The 25,508-nt window shown below is 39.3% G+C and overlaps 2 protein-coding genes across 5 annotated transcripts; both read right to left on the reverse strand.

The window, feature by feature from the left end:
- Positions 1–61: 61 nt before the first annotated feature.
- Positions 62–12,518, reverse strand: LOC114160904 (circularly permutated Ras protein 1-like). 3 transcript variants are annotated; one of them, XM_028043822.1, is made up of 20 exons: positions 12,183–12,518; positions 10,592–10,855; positions 9,426–9,680; positions 9,227–9,334; positions 8,577–8,648; positions 8,432–8,505; positions 7,654–7,830; positions 7,541–7,582; positions 7,366–7,455; positions 6,505–6,656; positions 6,346–6,427; positions 5,196–5,326; positions 3,874–3,958; positions 3,277–3,383; positions 3,037–3,146; positions 2,017–2,131; positions 1,351–1,491; positions 598–691; positions 505–531; positions 62–431 (listed from the first exon to the last, which is right to left on the reverse strand). In XM_028043822.1, exons 1-20 carry the CDS (start codon positions 12,271–12,273, stop codon positions 366–368), a joined length of 2,283 nt encoding a protein of 760 aa, XP_027899623.1. In that variant the 5' UTR covers positions 12,274–12,518; the 3' UTR covers positions 62–365. The 3 variants fall into 3 exon arrangements, with proteins under 3 accessions (XP_027899623.1, XP_027899629.1, XP_027899639.1); XM_028043828.1 differs by having other exon boundaries at positions 302–431; positions 9,426–9,653; positions 12,183–12,514; XM_028043838.1 differs by lacking the exon at positions 12,183–12,518 and having other exon boundaries at positions 302–431; positions 9,426–9,653; positions 10,528–10,658.
- A 728-nt stretch (positions 12,519–13,246) lies between these two features.
- LOC114160920 (protein kinase C and casein kinase substrate in neurons protein 2-like) lies at positions 13,247–24,299 on the reverse strand. Of its 2 annotated transcripts, none has more exons than XM_028043861.1 (10): positions 24,167–24,299; positions 20,168–20,226; positions 19,926–20,082; positions 18,681–18,916; positions 17,241–17,396; positions 15,934–16,109; positions 15,726–15,846; positions 14,844–14,911; positions 14,685–14,764; positions 13,247–13,963 (listed from the first exon to the last, which is right to left on the reverse strand). In XM_028043861.1, the coding sequence occupies exons 2-10, from the start codon at positions 20,222–20,224 to the stop codon at positions 13,851–13,853; spliced, it is 1,164 nt and encodes a 387-aa protein (XP_027899662.1). In that variant the 5' UTR covers positions 20,225–20,226; positions 24,167–24,299; the 3' UTR covers positions 13,247–13,850. The 2 variants fall into 2 exon arrangements, with proteins under 2 accessions (XP_027899662.1, XP_027899652.1); XM_028043851.1 differs by lacking the exon at positions 24,167–24,299 and adding an exon at positions 23,619–23,766.
- Between the last annotated feature and the right edge of the window lie 1,209 nt (positions 24,300–25,508).

The raw sequence follows: 25,508 nt of genomic DNA on the forward strand, positions 1-25,508 counted from the left end.
AGAGCAAATCTTCAGCCAGAGGCCTTTTCAGATTTGTTGAGAGACTGACTGCTACTGGAGATTCTTCTTCCCCACAAAATCATTTATTCTATTTATGACTCTGAAGAAACTTGGATGATATTAATTATATTAGTTAATTTATGAATTGAATCACTTAACACATTAAATTGAGGTTTCAGTTGCAAAAACATTTAAAGTTTCCAAAACAACAAATCAGAAATGAATAGTCTTATATTTTAATATACAAAACGAATTAAAAAAACATTTTAAAGAGATTTTCTGTGGCTTCATAATTACATTTATTAATTATATAATATTATAATTATATAAAGTGACTCGGAGCCTTTGTGTGACGTTTGGCGGCGCTACATGGACGTCCTGTTGCTGTGCTTCATGGTGATGAACAGAGCTGCACCAGCGTCTGTCAGAGGCTGCAGGAGGAAAGTTCAGGTCAGACAGAATCAGAACCGACATTCAGCGAAATCTGGAAATACGACGAGTTACCTCAGAGTAGGACAGAAGAGCGCTCCTCTGAAAAACACAGGAAAAGATTAAAAATTGTTTTCGGTCGGTGATTTTTACCACAGTGAAACTCACCCTGGCTAGAGTGTGAATGTTGTGGTTTATGGGCTCCATGGTTCTGACCCAGTCCTGGTACATCTGCTGGTCCTCTGCTCTCTGATTCTGCTCTCTGAAAACATTTAACAGAACCACTGCAACAACAACAAGTCAAAGCTAAATTCTTTTATTATTTTATTCAGTTTATTTAGTAATTTATGTATTTATATTCAATCATATTTGAATTCAATAGTGAACTCTATAAATTTGATCACTTATGCTTATATTTGTCAATTAATAAGCAATTTTCAATTGGGAATCAATCAGGTCAATTCTAATCTAAAAAGTAGCCGACCAAAAAACTACTTGAGTAAAAAAGTATTTAGTAAATGTTCAGTAGCTGATAAATTATCAATCATTTAATATTTAAAAATTACATAATCAGACAAACCAAAACATAAAGTTAAATAGAAATTCTAGTATTTTTTATCATTTAAGTAAAAAAATAACAAAATTGGGCAAAAGAAAATTTTTCCAAATCAAGTTTCTTTCAAAATAAAACTTATGAAACTTTAGCAGAATCTGCAGGTGAGTCTGAGTCTGGTGAAGTTTTGGTTAAAACATTTTTGTTTTTCACTCAGAATCCAGAAATTTTACTCAAGTAAGAGCAGAGATACTTCAGGATAAAAATGCTCAAGTCAAAACATAAAGTACAGCAGAATAAAAGGATAATAAATAGCAGCTCTGTAAAGTGGGCGCCGGGCGCCATCACAGCGCGTTGCTGCTACTCACATCGCTCGCTCGATGAGCCGCCGCTGCTCTGCTCCCTCCTTCCTGGCGTCCAGGAAGCGGCCTCTGACGGCCAGAGCGGCGCTGGCCTGCAGCGAGCTGAGCTGAACGATGGCGAGGGAGAGGGAGGACAGCGCCGCCGAGCTGAGGAAGACGAGGAGGAGGAAGAGGAGGATCACAGCGTTTTCATGTGCTCAACGTTTCCTGCCATTTTCACAGCAAACACAATCCAGCCTCTTTGTTTCTGACGGTGGAGCGTTGACCTTCTGGGGGTCACGCAGCTCAGGCTGGGCGGTTCATTCAGGCTGCAGCTCAACGTTGGCATGAATGGAGAATCGCTCAGGAGCCGAGCAGGAAGCGCCCGTTTCCTAGCAACAGACCGCAGCTCCACATGCAACAAACTGCAGCTCGGTTTTCAGAATGAACGAACAATAACGACAGAGTATAAGAACCTTACTGAGAAAAAAAATTTAAGATAGAAATACAAGAAAAAAGTTGTAGTTATATGAGAATAAACTTGAAATAATATGTCAATAAAGTTGTACTACGAGAATAAAGTAATATTTTGAGAATAAAGTCGAAATTTTATGTCAGTATTCTCAAAATTTCATCTTTTTAAAAAACATTTTCTTAGCGTGTTGCTAGCACTCCGCCGTACTCTCTCCTCACCTGTCGTCGGTGACCTCCCTCTCTGCAGTGAACACCCGGAGCAGAGCCTGACCGTTCCTCCGGTACCAGACCTGCAGCTGCACGGCAACGCGGCTGCCACAAGCCGGCGGCGCCACTGCGACACGAACAGAAGCACAAACAGGTTAGAATTTTCAACGAATACGGCTAAAGCAGTGGAGCTCAACAGATCAGTTTTAGCTCCGCCAGTCTGTTGGCCCTCCTCTGTGTTAGCTGTACTTATATGCAGCTACATAACTACAGACCCCCTCGTATGGCTCCGCCCACCACCCCGCCCCTCAACTAGCTCCGCCCACCGCCCCACCACGCCGCTAGCTCCGCCCACCGCTCCACCACGCCGCTTGCTCCGCCCACCGCCCCGCTGCTAGCTCCTCCCCCACAGATAAAATAATTTCATTGTGACGCTGCAGGAACAGAAACCATAAAATAATGAAATAAACATTTAACTAATTTGCATTTTAATAGTTTAATGAAATATTTACTAAATTGCTTTCTAAATTAATTATTCAAAACATTTAACTTAACATTTATTTCTTTCATGGTACATTTAATTCATATTTATTTAAGTCCTCTTTAGCCCTCCATACCTCTGTGTTGTCAGTAACCAGGGAAATTAAACTAACCTTTCCATAAACTGCTTTATCATATCTGACATTTGACTGATTCTTGGCAGTTTTTGCCTGAACTTTGACCTCGTTTTCAGGCAGCAGACTCAGAGAGAAGTCTTGGACAGACTGAAACACACCTCCTCTGCAGCCAAGTGGCATTAATTACAGGGTCCATTTTCTTGTTTCTCCTTTGGAAGCTGTTGCCTCTTTTACATGAACGAACCTCGTCTGTCGCCTCTCAGCGCTGTTGCCACGGGTTTCAATGTGAGAATTAAAGTGTTATTTTGCTGGCAACAACAGAAATGTTCCACATCTTGAAGTCTTCTGGCAGCTCATGCCGCTACACTTTCAGCTTTAGCTGCAGCTGAAAGTGAATGGAAGCTTTTTTTCTCACCTTCTGTGTGTTGCTGGGCTCCAAACTGCATGGTGACCTCAGTATCAGTGTTCACATTCCCCACCTCTCTGGTCCCTTTGTGTCCCACCTCCCTCTCTCCTTTCAGCCGCCTGCAGCAAACAGAACATGAGTCAGTACCGTGGGCTTTATTATTACTGCAATTTGAAGGTTTTGAAATCTTTTCAGATGACAAGGATCCATGAATCACGTTGTGAGCTCTGTGGTTATTACAGCTCTTACAGAGATTTGGGCACCAGGAGCGTTACGGCACAGTGTGTAGCTACGGTCCTGTTTTCAATGATCTCTTCAAACTCTGAGTGCAGCTGGTTGGGACTGGCTATTACCACCTGGAGACGAGACAAATGGACAGAATGAGTCAGGAGCTAGGCTCTGCAGCCTCAACTATCAACATGAAAACCTAAATAGTTTAAATGAAAATATAGTTTGTCTGAATTTGTTGGAATTTGTGAATTAGCTGGTCCATAGTTAGCTAAAATACTGTCAGACAACAGCATGTTGAGCACCAGTAATGTACTCCATCTAGTATGCTAACGGCGCTATGTAAGCTAAAACTAGCTAAAATGCTATCAACAGCATGCAGAGTATCATTGACTTATTCCACTCAATGTGTTTAGCTTGTACATAAAAACAAGATAAAATGCTAATTATACCTAAAATGCTATCATTAGCGTTTATTACTACTAGCATGTTGCACATGCCTCATCTAGTACGGAAACAGCCATGTGAAAGATAAAATTAGCTAAAACGCTAAGGCTAGCTAGATGCGCTTATGTTCCGGTCAGATCAGAACCGACCCAGTGCCACACAGTTTCTTACTTTCCCTCCAGTTCGATCCGCCAGTCTTCCCAGTTCATCCAGTCGGCAGTCCGTTCCTTCTATGGACAGCACGGACACGGTCACCCTGAGGGAGCAACGATAATCCATCAGTAGACATGAACTACGCTACTGGAGGTGTTATTGGTACCAACCAGCCATGAGACACCAGGTCCAAGTCTGCTGGTTGTTTCAGAGGAATACCAGGGAACAAAACGTTTTTTTCCTACCATATCGAATGTAAATGACTGGAGTTTACTTGTAGCTACTTGTAAAATTGAGCCTTCAGACAAATAACAGGCAGATTTGGCATGAAGTGAAATAAAACATTGTAGTCCACAAGTAGAGGTGAAGATCTATGATGCTGTGGGACAGTGGTAATTACGCCCACTAAAGTTATGACTGTCAAAATCCTTTTTCCGAATAATAACTAAAAATATTTTAAAAAATCAGGGAACTATGACTAGAATTGTGAAAATTTCCATCAATGAATTGAAAGGAGACAAAATTATTAAAGTGCCAGTTATTGGGGAATATTCACTCTGAGAAACTCCTCTATTAACCCTTTAACGTTTCTACCAGCGTCGCTCTGAGCAGCAGCTCCTATAATGAGCTCAGCTGCTGTTTGCTAATTGCTGCTGGCTAGTCTGGAGGAGCTGAGTGGAGGCAATGCTGTGTCTTGCACAGCTGAATGGTTGCCATGGAGATTAAATGATTTCTCAAACATGAAAGAATCAAAGCAACACTCCAGGTTTGATTCTGATGAGGGAAAAACATTAAAATCTGATAGATTTTTAAAAAGTAGATTTTACATGATACTGCCACTTTAAGATGCTAAGCTACATTTGCATTGCTAACTAAAACATTAGCTGTGCTAGCCCTAAAACACTAATCATAATATTTAGTTCCACTAAAGCTAAAGCGCTCTACAAACATCACATTTAGTAGAAGCTAATGCTAAAGGCTAACTTCAACCAAGTTGATTCCCACCTTGCAGCTTAACGTCTCAACATGTTTTAAACTGGAATCTACCAATCTAACATGGTGAAAAGCTCAAAATGTCTATTTGACATTATACTGTCACTATAATTACATTAATTTTGGACTTTTGGTTTATGAAATTGTAAAAGAAAAACAAATTAAACTAGAAGTTCATCTGTGCATTAAAAAATTCAACTTCAGCTCCACGCCGTCATGCAGGTTTAATTTGGTCCTGGCCTGTTGGCATGTTCCTCCAGTGAATGATTGTCTTGACTTTTATTAAGAGATCATTATTAGATTATTAGATATTGATTTCTGTGAGTTTCCAGGCAGTGTGCACCGACCCCTGGGTGGCGGCGGACTCCCCCAGGTTCTGGTAGAAGATGGTGGACGAGAGCAGAGCGCGAGCGTCGTTGTCCTCATCTTCTAGATTCCCTAGTTTTGCGTTGGCTTTTCCATCTGTACAGATAATCACCTTTAAGATCAGCAGGGATAACAAATCAATATTTTATACTTAGAGAAAAATAAACAACACTGAGATAAATCTGACAATATTTTGTTCATGGTTCTGTTTTGCGACATTGTTTAAGATGAGATTCCATGGAGATGAGGTCTATATGTGAAAAACGCAAATAATTTCTCTTTATTAGCCTTTTTTGTATGTTTTTATTTCATTATTTTATTTTATAGAAAGTCATGCCATAAACAAAAACAAACTTTCAACTCAGAAATACACTCTTTCATTACATTTAGCTAAACACAGCAAAAGTTTTAGATGGAAATTTTTTTGTTCCTGGAAGTGAACTAAAAACATTTTAAATACCAGTAAAATAAAAAATAACTGGGCCAAAATGTTAAATTGCTGTAAACATTAAGACAGATGCCATACTAATGTTTTGTTTAATTAAATATTCATTATTTAATTTATCCTTGTGGAGGTAAAGCTGAAAATGTCACAATATTATTGTTTTCTGCATTTTTAATTGGAGAAAAAAAAATTTCCTGGTGTAAAAAGTTTGTTTTTTACTGGTTTATTGTGTCTGTTAGTGGAATTAGAGACCAAAAACATCATTTTGTTTCTGTCTGTGGTTTTGCTGCCGGAGGGACTGGTGCCCTTCACAAAATAGATTGCATCATCAGAAATGAACATTAAGCAAAAATCTCAAAAATCCAGCCAGGAAATTAAAGTTTGGGCACAAATTGGTTCCTAAATGGACAATGTCCAACTTAACATGAAGCCAAAGTGGCTTAAGGACACAACATCCATGTTTTGGAGAAGCTGAAACTAAATCTGATCTCAAACTGCAAACCCGACCAGTTAAAACCAAAGTTCCAGCAAACTATGAGAAACCAGTGAAAGGAAACCAAGTCATGCAGTTTAAAAGGTAAATTTATTAACGTCTAAATATGAAGACAGTTGGAAATTATTCTGGTATTTAGCAAACAGAAACAGTTGTCAGGTAAATGACTTAAACAGGAAGTGACCAGCCTCACCTTTGACCCTGGCAGCCTGGAGGCCATTGAAACAGCAACCAGGGCAGCTGGACCCAGAGCCGTTTCTCCATTTGCTGATAATCTAAAGACAGAATAAAAACCAAAATACATAAACATGGACGCACGTATGACGTAAACAAACCTGCAGCTGGTGCTCACCCTGAAATGTGTCTCTCTAAGTAATCTTTAGTCTGTGACAGTGGGAGCGGCATGGCCATACCGGCCGCAGCCTCCATCAGGAAGCTCCTGTCGTTCAGCTCGGCGCCGCTGAGATGATACAACTGGAAACTGCTGCATTCGTACACAGTGACCTAAAGAAGACCGAATGGAGACATTTTAAAGTTACACAGACAAAATTAACGCCAATAATCTGAGTTACTTAGCCTTTAGCAAGCTAAAAAGATAGTTAGCTAGCTAGGTATTAAGCTCCATGCTAATGTTTTAGCTTGAAACTAATTATTTAGCTTACTAACTATTAAATATTTAACTGGCTAATTAAAAAGTGAGATAGTAAATATTCGGCTTGATAACTAAGCAGATACTTGGGAGCTAAATATTCAACTTCCTAATTAAATATATAGTTTGTATCCCAATTAATATATATATATATATATATATATATATATATAACTAATATTGGTCTAATATTAATTAGCCAAATATTTAGTTGACTAATTAAATAAATTGTTTGTTGCTAAATATTTAGCCTTCTAATAAAATTTTTACAACTAAATATATACAGTATCTCCAAACTAAATATTTAGCTTGGTGACTAAATATTTACAATAACATATTTAGCTTGAAGCTGTTGCCTTTATAAATGTATGAATAACATGTTAAACATGTAACTTTGTAAAATGAACTCTAAAAAAGACTAAAAAATATCAAATTTTTGGGGTTAATTTTTGACTATAAATTTACAAATGGCACCCCATAAAATAAATGTTGTCAATAATAATATGTGATTTTATGGATCAGGGAGGAGAATAAAATCCATCCACACTATTAAGATAAAAGTACCTGGAAGTTGAAAGTGATGAGTCCAACTCGAACCTCTGGCCGCTGGTGGCTCAGCTTCCGAACACACTGCAGCACAGCTTCTTGGACAAACTGCAGTCAGCGCAGAAATTCAGAATAAAAACACAGTTTATAACTTTTCTGGATGTTTTTAGCTGGAAACTTGAAGACAACGCACCTCGAGTCTGGTTCTTTGGATGTTCTGCCCTGATTCTGACACCTTAAATAAAGCAGAGACGCTGTTTATTTCTGAAAGCTGCAGAGAGCGAAGCGTCGCTCCGGGTTTCCCACCTCGGAGGTGATGCTCATGGAGCCGGACGTGTCGATGCAGAACAGCAGCAGCGAGTCGGCGGTGGACTGCGGCTGCTCTCCAGGGTTCAGCAGAAACACATCATCTTTCTGCACACTTACAGGAAGTCTGGACGGTCTAGTTAAATCCTCACTCTGACAAAAGTAGCACACTTTAACCTGCAGGGGAAACAGGAAGGTCCATTCACACTGCAAAAATACTAAATATTACCAAGTATTTGTGTCTAGATTCTGCTGCAAATATCTTAGAAACTTTTCATACAGAAACAGCAGCTTGTTTTAGGTAAACAACTGATGGAACGGATTTACTTCCACTGGCAGATTATTTTATTTATAACATATTTTCCCATGTTATTAGTTAAATAATCTGTCAGTGGAAGTAGAACTTTTTCTATACATTAAGAAATTATTTACTTACAACAAGTTGCTACATCTGGCTGAAAAGTGACTGTAAGTTAGTTTTATTGTTTCATTTTAATATATTTGCATTTGAAACTACCAAAAAGACTTGGTAAGATTTTGTGTTTTTGCAGTGTGGTGTGTTCAAGGTAATTTATGGGGTTAGCTTTTGCATTTTGGCAGCATTGAAATTATTTTAGTCAAAAATATTACATGATTAAACAAATTTACAAGAAAATGTCAGAATTTTCACAGAAGCACATAAATAACATCCTTAGCAACCAATTTATAAAGTTTATCTGCAAACGGTTAATTTGTAGGTTATTTACTGTTTAAAATATATAAAATATGATGTGAATACCTGTTTTTTGGCCTCGCTGTCCAGAACCGACCCACACTCTGAACACATTATGGGCTTCCCATGACTGGGAACCTCTGGGGAAAACAGGGAACATCATCAGAGAAAAAGAAATGAACAGATGAGTGACGCTGATAAATTGACCAACCTCTTTCCTCTGACAGCAACTTTCCTAAGCTGATAAGAACAATATTGGGATTTCCAGGCAGGGGGCCCTTATCTGCTCCAGTAGACAGAAAAAACATTAGTGAAGGGTCAGTTCGGGAACGTTTCGGGAACGTTCTTCAAAGTGAACGATGGGAGCAGATCAGCATTGTCAGATCGTAGCACAAACTGACGGTTATCTCTGTACGCTGTCATTAGCACATGTTTTTATTTCACCAGCAGCAACATGACAGCATGACGTGGATCTTCATAAACTTTGTTTTTAACAGCGGTTAGCTGCTCAGTCATCAACAGGGAGTTTTATACGGGACGTGTTTGGTATTTGAAGCTAATTCTGCTTTAAATACACTTTGAAATCACGACGATGCCTCTGTGTCCATCTACATATTATAGAAAAATATGTATTGACTTATTTTTGTCATATCTTGTCACCAATGATAAACTGGCAGCCCCTCTAAATGTCGCGGAACTCTTAATGCGCATGCGCACGCATGCGTATTCACTGCGGTTTATGCTAATCTGACAGAACACCGGTTCTCTGAAGAGTCGAAATTCCCATCAGTAAAAAACACGCATGGAAATCGACCACCTGGTTGTCTGGTAACACCTGGACCGTCCGGGACGTTTTACTACCTTTACTTGCAGGCAGCGGAGGTTTGGATGAAGGAGGCGCCGCAGGTAAAACCATCACGTACTCTGGGGCTGGAGGCATAAATGAAGGTCTTGGAGGCAGAGGTGGAGCTAATGTTTCAAACCCAGGAGGATCAGTTTGCAGTTTGCAGGTTTTTTTACATTAAAAGTGCAAAAATGCAGATTTGAAAGTATTTCTTACCAGATCCAAGCGCGATTCCTCTATCAGGAGGAAGCTTGGCCTCTCCGCCTCGGCCTTCTGGTAAAGTGTAGGAGTAGAGGTCCTCCGTCGTCTCCATGTTTGGACCTGATTCATGTTTTGTGTCGCCGTACCAAAGCGACTGGATGTTGTTGCTGGAGGTTTGAGGCGGTTCAGGTTGTTTGTTGGGATCAGGATTCGCTGTAGGCTTGATAAATGGCGGCAGAAGGGCTGGGCGGAAAAAACACAGCAGAGGAGCTAAACAGGAATAATTCAGGACTAAACTACAGATTTAATCTGTTCAAAAGTTGTTGAGTTTACATGAAATACAGTTATTATCAGATCAGCAGTGATGGAAACACTTTCACTAATTCACCAATCTGCAAATTGTTTGAGTTTCTGCTAGCTTTGAAAACGTTTAGCACACTTAGCTTCACCTAAATTAATTTTTACAGGTAAAATTCAAAAGTGCTAATAGTGAAGCAAATATTTTGCCTTGTGCTAACTTTTAAAACATTTATAGTTAGCTATGTTGACTATGCTTTTTAGTTATTATAACTAACTTTTTTCTTTGCTGGATTAGAGGAAGATTAAGATGATTGTATCTTATTTCATGTGGTTTATTGTAAACCGAGTTGCTTTTGTTGAAAATGGATAATCTTTTAATTATATTCTTTATGTTGAAGCATTTTGTAACCAAATCTAAATATCCAGATGTGACGACTTCAGCTTAATTACCAGCTGTTTACATATTTACCAATTAATTATGGTACATTTATATTGGCAAGGTATTTCACTTATCCATGTGTAAATAACATTTTGGATGTTAAGTCTCATTTAGTCGATTTTTGGTCAGTTTAATCACATCAACAATCTAAAATGCAAATATAAAAAAATGGAGAAAAGAAAATGAATGGCAATCTGGAGCTGCTCCATGAATCTTGTTGAGGTATACTTCAGGTTCAAATCGGGATTTTCAGCATCACTTCCCCATGAGTCTGTCGCCATGGTAACGTATGCTGAAACACTAAGTGGTTTGGCGATCAAAGCCACAAAATCACGCATCTCAAGTTATTAAAATCTAAACAAAAGATTAAAAACTCACATAGTTTACAGGTTTAGAGTGAATCCTTAGAGTCGGTATGTAATAGATCAGATAACGTCCGTACCGGTCTTTCTGGACGGCGTCGCTGGAGAAGCCGATCCTGCAGGACAAGAATCCGCCTCTGGTCTTGGCTGAAGTTCTGGACGGTTGAAGAGAGAAACGAGTTTGGAGGATCCGACTTTCTGGTTTCTCTCCTGCTGTCCAGAGGTTTTCTGAGACGAAGCTTTAGGAGACGGCGGCGCTTTGACCTGCGGGTCGGCCGGCTGGGTGGGGGGCGGAGGAGGAGGAGCACGACGAGGACGAAAGGCTTTAACCGGAGGAAGGAGGGCTGGAAAAAAGAAACATTTAAAATATAATCATTCCCATTGTTTTTTCAAACTGAAAGGAGAACAAACTTCCATTTTCTAAAACCCACAAAACCTAAAAAAGACGAGCAGAACCGTAATATCTGCATTTCTCCAGTACGACTGTAAATCTGACGCATGAGCAACATCTGCAAAAACACCAAATCTTACCAAGTATTTTTGGTAGTTTCTAGTGCAAATATTTTAGTGCACTTGATATTAGACAAAACCAACTTACAAGTAACTTTTCAGCAAGAAGCAAGAGTTAGTTTTACGTCAATAATTTCTTAATATTGATTTTTAAAAAGTACTTGCTCCACTGGCAGATTATTTCACATATAGCAACATTTTCCATGTTACAAAAGGTCGTCAACTTAATTCAATCAAGGGCTTAGTTAGAATAACTACATAAAAAACAAGTTAAATCCACTTATTTACAGCCTGCCGGACTATAAACACTATATTTACACTAAAATCAACCAGATGATCAAACCCACCATCACTCTGGAACATGCTGACTACCTAAAACTACTTCACACAACCCCACACATAAAGAAACGGAGAAACAAATCCTTATAAATTAAATGCTCACTAAGACGCATTAGGCTCATTGTAGATAGAAAAAAATAGGAATGAATTTCTGTCAAAAAATCTCAGAAATCAAATATTTTCTAGAAAAAATGTGAAAATTTTCTGAGCTTGTAAAGTCAAAAAAATTTGACTTGGAAATTTCCAGAGATTTTAAAACTGAAAAAAGTTTTGAAAATCTTCAATTTTCAACATTTTCTGAGATGTTGAAAATTTTCTGAGATGAATCTCAAAATCTCTTATTACTTTCTTGAACATTTACAAATGTTTTGAGGTCAGATAATCTCAAAGGTTTTTCTAGAAAAATTCCAAGATCCATCTAAAAATTTCAGATTATTTTTCCTACAACTTTTTTCAGCTCAAATAATTTTCTTGTTTTTCTAGAAACTTTTTGAGATTAATCTCAAAATGTCAGTTTGTGACATATACTTACTCATTTTTACCACATAAAATGACCCTAATAAACTGTTATAAATACCAGATGCTTTGTGCTCAGTGTTTGGATGACCTTTGACCTGTTTAGGTGTGACTCAGCAGGCACCTGACTGCAGCTGTTTGTTACTCATGACTTTGTTACCAACCAGTTTCAAGAAGCTCAAGGAAAATCCAGAAACACAAAGTTTAGTTTCCCTCCAAGTGAAACCCCTCCAGGGTTTTTCTCTACACGTTCAGTTGAGGTTAAAGGTCACAGGTTGTGTAGCTGTGAGTGCAGAGGTGAGCTACCTGAGCGTTTGGCTGCGTTGCCGCCGGATCGTTGGACGTCTCTCCGGCTCAGCGACGGCGGCACGTAAACAAACCCGCAGGCGAACTCCATCGGCTTCAGTCACACGACTTCCACACAGAACAAGTCAGAACGATCCAGATTCAGAGCCGAAACGCTCCCGGATCCCAACCAGAACCGCTCCACTCAGAACCCGGAAGGTGTGAAAAACAAATACTCAGCGAGCCGGAGGCTTTGGGTCGATCCGTACCGGGGAACCAGCAGCAGGAAATCCGTTTGCTGCTCTGACATCTTGTCCAACAGGTTTCTGTAAACGACTCGGATCTTTATCTCAGACTGAAACTCTTGGTGGGAACGAAATCTGTTCCTTTAACTGGCAGCAGACGCAGCCGTCGTTCTCAGCGCTTTACAGAGTTAAACCTTCAGGACTCGACACAAAACAAACAAAAGAGTCAAAGAAACCAGAAGATTCAGTGGATTAACGGAGATTCAAAAGTTGAAAATTTGCTAGGAAAAATTTACTTTTGAAACTTTCCCAGAAAAATTCTGAGACGTGAAAATTTGTGAATTTTTTCTTGCAAATTTTTTACTTTTCAAAGTAATTTCTGTTTTTGGCAAAAAAATTGACTCCTTTTTATCTAGAATGGAAATACAGTATAACAATATACTGTTTTTGTTTTACTTTTATTCACTATTAATTATTACATTCATTCATCATAAATGCTGCCTTATATCTTGTGATTTTAGTGGATATTTGCGTTTCTTTGTGTTTTCTGCAGCTGCTGTCGGTTCGTTTAGTTGATGTCGTTTCGACTAAATAAACTTTTAGTCAAAACTTTTCCGTTTCGTTCATCTGAAGAATAAAGCAGCTGATTAATTTGACTGGCAGCCAGGCAGAAAGATGATGCACAGCAACTAATATTTGTACTTAAATCTTATGATTGACAAATGAATAAGTGTTTATGATAAAAATGTTAAAAAATGGTTTAAAAAAATCTGGTAGACAGAAAAAACCTTTGAATCTGTGTTAATCCCAACATGAAACACTGAAAAAAAAATGACACTCAATGTTTTTGTTTAACTTTTATTTGACAGATTCTCATTAAAAGCCAGGCACCAACAGAATAACAAGCAAAAGGATGCTTTTATTGTGAAATTTAACTCATTAAATATGTCATTTGTGTTCCCAGAAGCTAAACTTTCACATTGCATGCAGAATGTTGTAAACAGTTCGTCCTGTCAGACCCAATATAGAGATATAATAACTCATTTACGTTGGAAGAAAATAAATATTTTTCTTTACAAACACATCGACATGCAGAAACAGTTTCATACGGAAACACATCCAGACCAAACATCATTCCAAATTTAAATTAAAGGGGCAATATTATGTTTCCCAGGCACACAGCGGCCATTTTAGAGCATAATTAATAAATTGTGCTACTTTCAGTTGTTAAAAAATGTTACATATATAAAATGTGACTTAAAAGAAATTTGAATTCCTGATCTAATGCCTTGAAATTGGGCCCCTGTCTCTTTAAGAAGCTCCTGCTCTTTCTGAAGCTGGTTGTGGATCAGAAGATAAGAACATCTTCCAGCAGAAATATTAATAATGTGTTGCTTTCAAAAGCATTAAAAAAACAAACGAGTTGCGGGTAAAAACGGAGATATCACTCAGCGACTTCGACATAATTGGCGGGGTAGAATCCCTCCTTCCCGCCGCTCAGCACCCCCCGACACCAGCCCTGGTCGTCCTCCTCCTCCACCTTCAGGAACGTCTCACCTGCAACGCGCAGCAACAAAAACGTTTCAAAGCACATCTCCAAAAACAGAAAACCAATACAAACAAAGAGGAAGTGAGATTTAAAAAAAAATGAGATTCAGAACGGCGACGATCCGTTTGAGTTATGGAATAAACTTAACAGTGAGATAAAACGATCTGAATTTCTCTCTGCATTAAAAATAAATTTGAGTATCGCTTCATTAATGAATCGATGTAGCATCAAATAAGATGTTTTGTTTTTGCTGATTTGAAATCGTCTGATTATAAATTCATGCTTCTTTTTCTCCTTTCATTCATGATTTCTTTTAGTTGTTACATGAACTATTCATATTTATTATTAAATGAATGAAATAAAAACTGAAATGAAGGAAATGAAATGTAAATAAAATAAATTTTATAAGTCAGATACCTGCTGATTCTGTGGATAATCAGGTTAATTGCGATTAGTCAATTATTGAAATAATCGTCAACTAATTTAGTAATCGATTAATCATTATCTGGAATATAAAGACTTTTTAGTTAGTGCAGTAATTAGACAAAAACTGTCCAGAGGCCATAAATGGCCCCGGCACCACATTCTGGACCCCCACTGTGTAAATATAGCTACAGTAAAACAGAAAAATGCTTTCATAAGACAATCCGGTCTGCACTGTCCACTAATTCAGCTTAAAAGGTCGACTTCAACACTGGAGTGACATCACTTCCTGTGGTCGTTTCTCACCTGCTCTGAAGGACAGCTCGTCGGCCTCCTCGCCCACGTAGTCGTACAGCGCTCTGACCTTCACGCCGCCAATCATCACGCTGCAGCCGGAAGTACAGACATGAAAAAATAATTCCACGCTAAAGAAAAGGTGTGAAAAGTCGTTTTTTAGTGACTTACGGACGACTTTCTTTGCCTTTCTGGTTCCTCCGTTTCCTCTTCAGCTTTTTCACGGGTGGGACCCATTCCTGGACGGAGGGAAAAACGACCCAATGCAAAAACATTCTGCAAGATAATTCATTCACAAAAATGAAAATACGTCTTCCATGGTTATTGAACCTCCTTCACAAGTCAGGCCAAGTCTCTAAAGACTGAAATAAACATTTCCTCATCATCTGGTTCACCTTTGACCTCTAACTCTGGAATCCTGAACATGAACACGTCTTGATACCAATTTTTAGCTAAAATCACAATCCCACCAAAAAAGTACAAAACTAAATGAATAAAAGTTATCAGGTTTTTGTTTTTAATGTTCTTTGTCCTCCTTCAGTCCGGTCGACCCGGTTCTACTGGAACCAGAACTCCATCATCTGCTCCACCTCCAGCTGCTGTGGTTCTGAGTCAAACCAACCTGTTCCCCTCCTGGCCTGTGGGGGCGCTGCACCAAGAACCACTGAAGGAAACGACACAAAAACCTCTGAAGACACTGAGAGCAACTTCCTTCTTCACCAGATGGAAACAAGATGGAGGATTTTAGTGTTGGAGGATTTCTCTTTAGTCTTTGGCTGAAGACCAGGAGCCATTTCTGCTGCTAGCGCTAGGCTAACACGTTAGCTTTGTTTGGATTTACCCAGAATGCCCTGTGCTGTAGTCCACTTCCTGATTTTCGAGCGGTCTCTGGTCCACTTGGCGTTCACATTCAAACTGAACCAGAGTTCACTTCAACTGAAGCCAGACCGAGGTTTGGCGGTCCAGAGGTCAGAGGTCAAGTAGCATTCACACCTCACCAACCGGACCGACTTTATAGGCAGACCGGACTCCTCTCCTTTCATCGGCCGGTACCTGGATCTTGGGCCAGTCGGTCGGCATGCCGGGTCCCTCGTTGCTCCTCCACCATTTCAGGTCGTCCTGCTCGTCGATGGACATCAGAGTCTGATGCAGCTCGCTGTAAACCGCCTTCACGCTGAAGAAGAAGAAGAAGAAGAAGAAGAAGACAAGCTAGCGACTCATCGTGCTGCAGACGAAGCGTTCCCGCAGGAAAACGTCTCACCTCTCGTTGTTGGTGATGTCCAGGTGTCTGTGGATGGAGAGGAAGACCTGCTTCAGGAAGCTGATCCTCTTCCTCTCCTCCTCCTGCGACTGCTCAAAAATGGCCTCCATCTCCTCCATGTAGCGAGGCGTGTATGATGTCACTTCCTCCAGAGCTTTTTCATATCGCTCTCTGGCCTTTACAGAGAAAAAACCCTGATAACTAAAGACCTTCTAACGATGGATTTAATCATCTAATGCAACACTGAACTCAGTAACAAGAACAAATCTCCATAGAAACCAAGTTGGTGTTTTAGATCCAATTAATCCAGGAAAATTAATTTAGGGGAAAACAAATATTCGGCGCATCAGGGCCGTTATAGCCACAAAAAACAAAGAAAATTTTAACTTAATCTCAGAAATTTTTAGAAAACTGAAATTTTGAGATTCATTTCAGAAAAGTTTCAATAAAAATTCTTGGAAATTTCTAAATTTGAAAAATAAAATTGATAGAAAAAAAGCTCCAATTGTGAGATTAAAAATAATTCTAGAAAATATTTGAAAATTTCAGAGTTTCAAAACTTGAAAATTTGCAAGGAAGTGCAAAAATTTTGAGGTAAAGGTTAGAATTAAGAAAAAAATATATATTTGAAATTCCTTTGTTTGAAAAGACAAAAAATCAGAAATTTTGAGGTTGCAGAAATTTGAGAAAAAAACATGGGAACTTTAGTTTGAAAAGTCGCAAATGTTTAACTGAGATCAGAAAGTTTCAGTTTTTCTAGAAAATTTTAAATATTAATCTAAAAAAGAGTTTGAAAAGTCAGAAATTTGCTAGAAAAAAACTCAAACTTTTGATATTTATCATAAAAATTTACTAGAAAAGCTGAAAATCTGTGAGAAAAAATTCTGAAAATTTGAGATTAATCTCAGAAGTTTTCTATGAAAAAAGTTTTCTATTTTATTCCAATTTTTTTCTAGAAAGTTTCTGATATAAATCTAAAAAGTTTTTTTTCTGGTGTTAATTTATCCCTGTGATGTCACTTCCTGCAGAGTTTTTTCCTGTGGCTCTCTGACCTCAGGAGGAAAACAAGTTTTTGTGATCAGCAGGAGACGTTGCAGCGATGGATTTAATCCCGCAGCGTTCCCCTGCTGGTCTCCATCAACACTGAGCTCAGTAACAATAACAAACCTCCATGGAAGGGAAACGCTGCAGGCTGAAACTTCAAGCTCAGAGTTTCCCAGGAGATTAAATGCGACCGCATGCAGCTGCGACGCTTCATGTTTTCAATCAGGGACGCTGAAAGGAAACCGGTTGTGTTGACGTCTCACTCTCTCTCGCTCCTCGGCGGCTCTCTGCTTGGCCTCGGCCATCTTCAGCTTCTTCTCCTCGCTCAGCGCCGGGTTGTCGTTCGCCTGCTTCTCCTTCTCCAGCGCCGCCTGCTCCTTCTGGCACGCCTTGTGGAACGCCAGCCGGACCTTCTCCAGCTGCGCAGCGCAAACAAACAGAGCCGCTCAGGCGTCTGATGGGAAACGCTGGACGTTATTGATGGAGCCGTTAGATCGGCTCTGACAGCAGGAAGCTGGAAAACTGTTTATTTTCTACACGTCAAGATTTTCCCAGATTATTCTACTTTACCTTCAAGCTCAAACGGGTTTCATTTTTTAAAGTTAAAATTAAAGATCAAACTTAAAATACAACAAATAAAATATATATTTTCTCCAATCTGAAGTTAAATCAGGCCAAACTTTTCTAAATTTGGGTCAGTCAGAAAGGCTAAAATTATTTTTATTTGTTAAAAGTCAGAAAACGTACAAAAAGATCTCTTAAAGAATGTTCTAACTTATTAATGAAAGAAAATTATGGCCACTGAAAAAATGGATTTTTATCTCAAAATTCAGATTTTTTTCCTCATAATTCTGACTTCAATCTCAGAATTATGACTTTAATTCTGAAAATAAAGTCAGAATCTCAAAATTCTGGGATTAAAATCAGAATTACAAGAAGTACAAGTTTCTCTGTCAGATTATTTCACATTTTCTAGTTCTTTCTTTATCAATATTTTAAAAAGATTTACTCAAAACAAGCTCCTATATTTCTATATTTATAAAAAGTAATTTGTCAGTTTGTTTTGTGTTATTTCAACCTTAAGATATTTACACTAAAATTGAGACTAAAATGACTTGGTACTATGTTGTGTTTTGCAGTGCAACAGTGTAAATAAGTAAGACGGTAAATGCTAGCTACTGCGCTAATAGTTTCCACTGCATGTTTTAATGCGCATTTAAGTTTATTTAGTGTTTGAAATATTATAAAAGGAAGTTAAAGGTGTTTCTATAAGTTAGAATATGGGAAAAATATCTGATTAAAATATATTCTATCACTTATTAGAACCTCAGTATTTTCATGAATATTAAGGAATAATGTACTTATAACAATAAGCTCCTGTTTCTTGCTGAAAATGTTCTAGTTTGTCTATTTAAACTTTACCAAGATATTTGCACTAGAAACTAAAATACTTGGTAAGATTTTGCGTTTTTGCAGTGTGACGTGTTCAAGGTAATTTACGGCGTCAGTTTTTGCATTTTGGCAACACTGAGATGATTTTAGTCAAAAATATTGTTGACAAGTTACTTGTTTTTTTTCATGTGTTCTCCAGTAGACCGATATCACTTGGTAACAGTTTGTGTTTTTCCAGCGCTGCCTGTGGGTTTGCTAAATGAAAAGGTTTGGGACGATGTTAAGGAACTGATCAATTTCAAGCCCTGGACCTTGTTGAGCTTCTTGGTCCAGGGCTTCTGCGCTCGTGAGAAACTGGTCTTGTTGTCGTAGCTCTCCTTGAAGCCACAGCAGAGCTTTTTGGGGAACGTCTCCTTCTGCCAGGTCTTCACCCGCTCTCCTTCCTCTGCCACGAGTGACTGCGCAATGGAGGAGTGGAGGGCCGCCAGGCGCTCGGTGGAGGCGAAGAAGCACTGCCAGGCCCTCATCAGGGAGCCGTACACAGGCCCTGGGCAGCAAAAACAGCAAAGAGTGAGGAGCGCCCCCTGGAGGTGAGTCCGGTTATGGATCTGATTTCCTCTGGGAAAATCTCACATGAAAGTCTGAAGAAAGGATTAAAGCAGAACAACGAAAGAGGAAAAACTGAATTTCCTTTAGTTCCTGCCACATTTAACAGCAAAACCAACTGAAGCTACTTCATATCCACGTCTCAGAGGTCGGCAACACAAGCTACAAAGCTAGCTGCGCTAACCTGAAGTACCAAACAAACTTTATTCTGCTAGACCTAAAGAGCTAAACCACTCAATATTTGGTTGAAGCTAATGCTAAAGAGCTACAACAACTCAATATTTGGTTGAAGCTAATGCTAAAGAGTTACAACATCTCAATATTTGGTTGAAGCTAATGCTAAAGAGCTACAACAACTCAATATTTGGTTGAAGCTAATGCTAAAGAGCTACAACAACTCAATATTTGGTTGAAGCTAATGCTAAAGAGCTACAACAACTCAATATTTGGTTGAAGCTAATGCTAAAGAGCTACAACAACTCAATATTTGGTTGAAGCTAATGCTAAAGAGCTAAAACAACTCAATATTTGGTTGAAGCTAATGCTAAAGAGTTACAACATCTCAATATTTGGTTGAAGCTAATGCTAAATAGCTACAACAACTCAATATTTGGTTGAAGCTAATGCTAAAGAGCTACAACAAATCGGTATTTAGTGGAATGTAAAATGGTAGCTGTGTAAATCTCGGCTATCTGCTCAGTTTACCAATAATTCACCTAATAGCAATATTCTCCGACATCGGAAACATCGGCTGAGGCTGAATTAACAATTTGTTTGTGCCGCAGTCATTTTGAAAATATTAATAAATGTTTCTAGAGGTCATCAGAGGTCAACCTAATCTACTCAGCTTTTGTTTTGAAGACAGTAATGATGACCTCTGGACACTTTTCTACTAAAATCCCTGAAATGACAGAATGAAGAGGTTTGCTGCTGCAGTGTTGTCGTCTCACTGGAATCCATGACGACCTTCCACTTGCTGCTCCACTGGCTCAGCTGCTGTCCGTACTGCTTCTCCACCTTCGCTCGCTCCAGGAAACACGCCGTGACGTCGTTACAGGCCTGGAAGGACCGGTCCGTCCTCTGCACCGTGCGCGCGTAGTTCCCAGGCTGGATGGAAACAGAGATTCGATTTCCGGGTTGGAATTGAGAATCGATCAGAAACTGATCAATAATATCGCTGAATAATCGTCACCATCCAGAAGCTCTGCTTCTTGGGATCCTCCAGCGGTTCCTTCAGTTGGCTCGCCATATCTAGGAACAAAGTAAACTTAGTTTATGTCAAGGGTGTCCAACACGAGGCCCGGGGGCCAACTGTGGCCCTTGGAGGGATTTTTCTGCGGCCCCCTAACTGCAATTCAAGAATGATCTAAATTTGCATCGTCTGTCAGCTGCAGATGCAAAGTTTGGTAACATTTATTAGAAGGGCTGAGAATAAGACATGAAGGAGACTTTCTAAATGTTTAGGATTATTTTCATGGCGCTTCATTCCTAAATAATAATAGAATAATAATAATAATAGAATAATAATAATAATAATATTATAATGACACTTCTAATGCAAAGCTGCATTTAAAATGTCTCCAGGATGAAACAGCAAATATTTCTAAAGTGTCCATGTTGTTTTTAGTCTAATGCTCAAACCTTAAAATAAAATGTTAACAAAACCTTTTATTTTGAATCAGGGTAAAATTATCACCAACATCATTTTCTTACAATAATAAATGTTAAGGTTTTTTTATGACCAAGTGCTTATAACCAGTAGAATAAATTTATCCAGAGACTTTAACTGAAAATCTGACTTTACTTCACCTAAATCAGCTTTTATTTAATTTATTAAACTGGGTTAAATACAGTAAGTGTTTTGAAAGAAATCCTGTTTTTATAAGTGAAAATAAATTTGTTCAATTTGAAAACAAGATGTTTTTCTTTTAATATTCAAACGTGCAAAATTGTTTCCATGTTTTGTATCTATGATGAATATCAACTCTTTCCTACAGAAAACTAAATGATTGACTATCGACTCTTTAATTGATTTGATTTGAGTGTTTTTGGGTTTTTACACAGAAAGTTTGAGTCTCTTTTAGAAAAGAAGAGCAGAAACGTTCAGCCTGAAAGCCCAGCATGATGACCGTTGTGTCTGCAGAATGCCTCATATTTGCTCTTCTGTCACTTTAAATTAGACTTTAATTTTCTCTTCCTCACTTTAAATGCCACAATATGAACTTCATATTTAATATTTGTCCTTGTTTTGTTGTGACTGTGAGCAAACGGTTGTTTTTTCTCTGCAGGTGAAGTTGCAGTTTAATGCATTCAGTCTCTTCTTCTCTGACCGTTGAAATAACAGCACAGATTTTCACAGCCAACGTGTTTAAACCATCAGGATTCCTCAGCAGAGGAACGCAAAGAGCCGAGAGACGCAGGACATCAAAACACAGCATTTCATATCAAAGCTGCTCGGTTTTCCTTCCCACAACTAAAACAGGGAATATGAGAGCAGCTTTTATGGCCACATTAAAGAACAGCTAAACAAAACATACTGGACACCTGTCTGCCAACAGGTGGCGCTGTACAGATGGCAGCATGGACACAGTTCATCTTAAAACACAAACAGATCCAGTAATCTGGTTTATTCAGAAGAAAAACACAAACTGGATTCTGTGGCTGCAATCTCTTCCTCTCCAGTGAACAACTTCAAATGTCTTAAATGACTTTTTTGAAAATGAAGTTGACATTAAATACGTTGATTTTTTTGATTTTTTTTTCCTCGCTAGACTTTTCTGTCAGGCAAACGTTTGAGTCGCACACAGACCGCTAAATGTTTGAGGCTACCAATAACTCACTGCTAACATTGCTAACTAGCTAGTTTTTTGTGTCGCTCACAGATTAGTGCAGATTAATCAATTTAAAGCTGAATTCACATTTCCTTGGAAATACAAGTCTTAATTTTTATTCATAATGCCTTAAAAATATTCACAGCTTTATTCTCGCTTTACCACGACTTCATTCTGCGAGGGTGCTAGCTAAGTAGCTAGCTTTTTTTCTGTGTATCATGGCATTTCATATCAGTTGATATCCATAGTTATTGATTAGTTTTTGGGTTTATTTATCTGAAATGCTTCCATACTGGTGGAGTGACCGATCCTGCTTTGTCCAGTTTTCTCTCCATTTTTATATTTTAGCAGTTTTGAGGCCCAGTGAGTAAACTGGAAGCTTACTCAGCATGTTGTTGCTAGGCAACCAGACATTGAGAGAGTTAGTTGATTCCACCAACCCAGCTTAGCTAGCAATGAGAGATTGATCAGCTAAAGTCTTTCCTCTGCCTACATCTCCCAGAATGCTGTACGGTTCTGGATTGGAGTTCTGTGAAATTATTGAATATTTGATTATATGTATTATCTATTGATATTGATCACCCGTCTATAGAGACATATATTGTTATTGGTTTATTGTTCGGGCCTAATTATGGGTAAAAGTGCTAATTTATCGCCAGTTGGCTACATAAAGTTTGTATGTTTCTGTAAATCTGGCTGAAAAATAGATCACAATATCAGCATCACAGTGTTTCATATCAGTCCATAGATAATTAGCCTATTGATTAGTTTTTAGTGGAGTGACCACCAGGTCTTAAATTTCATTCATAGTGGGTAAAAAGTCTTAAATTTGAGTTGAAACCTGCAGAAGCAACTTTTTCCTCCTAATGTTTGTTTTCTTGTTGGCCAGATCATAAAACTCAAACAATAAAAATGAACTGAAAAACTGAACGGCAGTGAAGAATGAAACTGCAGCTGTGTGCAGGTCCAGCCGGTGAGTCAGTCCAAACCGGATTTTTCATGACCGCTTTGATCCGGCAGCCATATTTACTGTACAACAGAACCCCCCCGCCAGGCGGAGGGGGGCGGCGGCGCTGGAATCCAGCGGGTCGGGATCGGCCTGCAGGAATAGAACAGCTGCTCCAGCATTTCTTCCTGCAGCCTTCCCAAAATAAACGGCAGGGAAAGGTCACGGTTCTGTTCGCTCTGACTAACACAAGGCCCGGCCCGGCCCGACCAGACCCGACCGTCTGCAGCCGCCACCGATCCGCCTCTCAAGACAAACCTGAAAGTGGAAGAGTGGGAACGGAGACGCAGGCCGAAACACACAGGGGACGTTCAGGTTCAGGCCTATTTGTGTCTGTTGACGCGTCACTGAGAGACGTGGAAACCAGCAAAGATACGAAAATAAGGGAGAAGATGTCTGCCAAAAACCTGAAATCTCTAGATTCATATCAGATCAATTTTTTAGAAAAAACCTGGAAATTCCTGAGCTCTAAAAGTTGGACATTTTCAAGAAAAAAACCCAGAAATGTTCAGATTAAAGTCATTATTGTTTTAGAATAAACATGGAAATGTTCTGAGTTACAAATGTCAAAAATGTTAAACTTTGAAACTCTAGAAAGTTTTTTTTCTAGAAAATTTGAGACTAATCTCAACATTTCTGAGTTTTCTGGCTGAGATTTACTCCTTTTCTCCATCAACAGTGGCTCTGATGTGGCTCCGTACGGCAGAAAGTCGCCCTCATCATGTTTCCATCAACAATCATTCATCAGTTTCCTCCAAGTTGAAACAACATCACCTCTCCGCTCAGTTCTAGAGAAAATCACTCACAAGTCGAGTCTGGAAAAGCAGTGACAGCTGAGCAGTCATGCCTGGAAGCAGCCATCACTTCCACGTCTCCCTGAATCACCACTGATTACTCCAGTGACCACTTGTTCCTGTAGTTCAAGAGCTGCTCCATGTCTGCCTCCCCCTCCTCGCCACCGCTCCGCTCGCCCTGACCCACTTTTCCCTCACCGCTTAAAGTCACACACACCCCCGGTGCCGACCCGGAGCCGGGCGAGAGACGGTGAAAGGGAAGAACCGCTTCCACACAACGCCGCATTGTAGAGAGAAAGAGAGCATTTATTTTCTCAGAAATGTTCTAAAAGAAAAATATTTTGAGTTTGAAAAAAGTAAAACATTTGTTAGAAAAAAAAACTCAGAAATTTTGTAGAAAAATTTTTTTTAAAAGTAAAAAAATTCAACTTTTGAAATTCTAAAATTTTCAAGTTTTTCCTCTAGAAAATTTTGGAGCTTGCTCTCAAAATGTCTGTTTTTTGGCGTAAATTAACTCCCCTTTTCCTTTTTTCCTGTTTCTAATACTCGGTCGTTCTCACCTGCTGCCGTCTGTCAGCTGCAGCTCCAAACATCAACCCCTCGGGTTTTTCCTCATGTCCTCTTCTGTGATCTGCTGCTCCGGCTCGCCGTCAGGTTGTCCGGCTCTTCTTGCTCCGTTTCATCAGAAACAACAGCTGGAAGACCCCCCCCCCCCCCCCCCACCGCTCCTCCCTCTGTCCCTCTCAATATGGTGCTAATGAGATGTCAGGCTTTTATTTTGACATGATCATGTCAGGGAGGCTCACGGTCATATGATCTTATAAGCACACGTGTGTGAGGGGTTCCCATGTAGATCGACTCCAGTGTGACCTAAAGAGTGCGGTGTGTTGCTAACGCTACATCCACATGTCATCTTTCAGACGCAAACGTCAAAACATTTAGACAGTTGAGGTTTTTAACACCTGATGGTCCGGTCGACCCGGTTCTACTGGAACCAGAACTCCACCATCTGCTCCACCTCCAGCTGCTGTGGTTCTGACCCAAACCAACCTGTTCCCCTCCTGGCCTGTGGGGGCGCTGCACCAAGAACCACTGAAGGAAACGACACAAAAACCTCTGAAGACGCTGAGAGCAACTTCCTTCTTCACCAGATGGAAACAAGATGGAGGCGTCAGATTTTAGTGTTGGAGGATTTCTCTTTAGTCTTTGGCTGAAGACCAGGAGCCATTTCTGCTGCTAGTGCTAGGCTAACACGTTAGCTTTGGTTGTATTTACCCAGAATGCCCTGCGCTGTAGTCCACTTCCTGCTTTTGGAGCAGTCTCTGGTCCGCTTGGCGTTCACATTCAAACCGAATCAGAGGTCGCTTTTTTGATTTTATTACACATTCAGACATTACCAAACGGAGTGGAGTTGGATTAAAGTGGCTAGCATTACAAGGGCCATTTTTATTATTGACTTTATTCCTAAATATTAAAGTTATACTTAAAAGTATGAATTCTATGTCTGGACAGTTGGTAGTTAAACCTCCAGGTCAAATGAGATCAAACTTGTTAAAATCCAATTCTATTCAATTTGAGTTTATTAAACAATTTCAAGCCAACTAGATTAAGAATCAAATATTTTCAGCCAGAGGAACATTTCCACTCAGCTCTGAGTGCTTGTGATGCTCTGGAGTCACTGTCTGTCATCAGCAGAGGAAAAGTTTCTGCAAGAAGAGAAATATCTGACAGTCCTCACTAAACATGCACTGGAAGTTATTAGTCAAAGGCAGGTCCACAAATACCTCAGGAAGAAACACTGGAAAGAACAAAAGCCTTGAACACAAGGTGGGACGAGGGAAGGACATCCTGTCAGATCCTGACCTTGAGATTAACCAGCAAGAAGGAAAAGACCGTCAGAAA

The sequence above is a fragment of the Xiphophorus couchianus genome, chromosome 2 (assembly GCF_001444195.1).
Source record: "Xiphophorus couchianus chromosome 2, X_couchianus-1.0, whole genome shotgun sequence".
In the NCBI taxonomy this organism is placed as follows: Eukaryota; Metazoa; Chordata; class Actinopteri; order Cyprinodontiformes; family Poeciliidae; genus Xiphophorus; species Xiphophorus couchianus.

What these genes read in the sequence shown, in the direction of transcription:
- LOC114160904 (XM_028043822.1), bottom strand. Translation starts at nt 12,273, where the DNA reads ATGGAGTTCGCCTGCGGGTTTGTTTACGTGCCGCCGTCGCTGAGCCGG. An exon ending in AGGAATCGCGCTTGGATCTG is followed by an intron (nt 9,335 to 9,425) that starts GTAAGAAATACT and finishes TTGAAACATTAG; the next exon opens with CTCCACCTCTGCCTCCAAGA. An exon ending in ACATTCACACTCTAGCCAGG is followed by an intron (nt 532 to 597) that starts GTGAGTTTCACT and finishes TGTGTTTTTCAG; the next exon opens with AGGAGCGCTCTTCTGTCCTA.
- LOC114160920 (XM_028043851.1), bottom strand. Translation starts at nt 23,673, where the DNA reads ATGGCTGCTTCCAGGCATGACTGCTCAGCTGTCACTGCTTTTCCAGAC. An exon ending in TGCTTTTCCAGACTCGACTT is followed by an intron (nt 20,227 to 23,618) that starts GTGAGTGATTTT and finishes CTTTGTTCCTAG; the next exon opens with ATATGGCGAGCCAACTGAAG. An exon ending in GACATCACCAACAACGAGAG is followed by an intron (nt 15,847 to 15,933) that starts GTGAGACGTTTT and finishes CTTCTTCTTCAG; the next exon opens with CGTGAAGGCGGTTTACAGCG.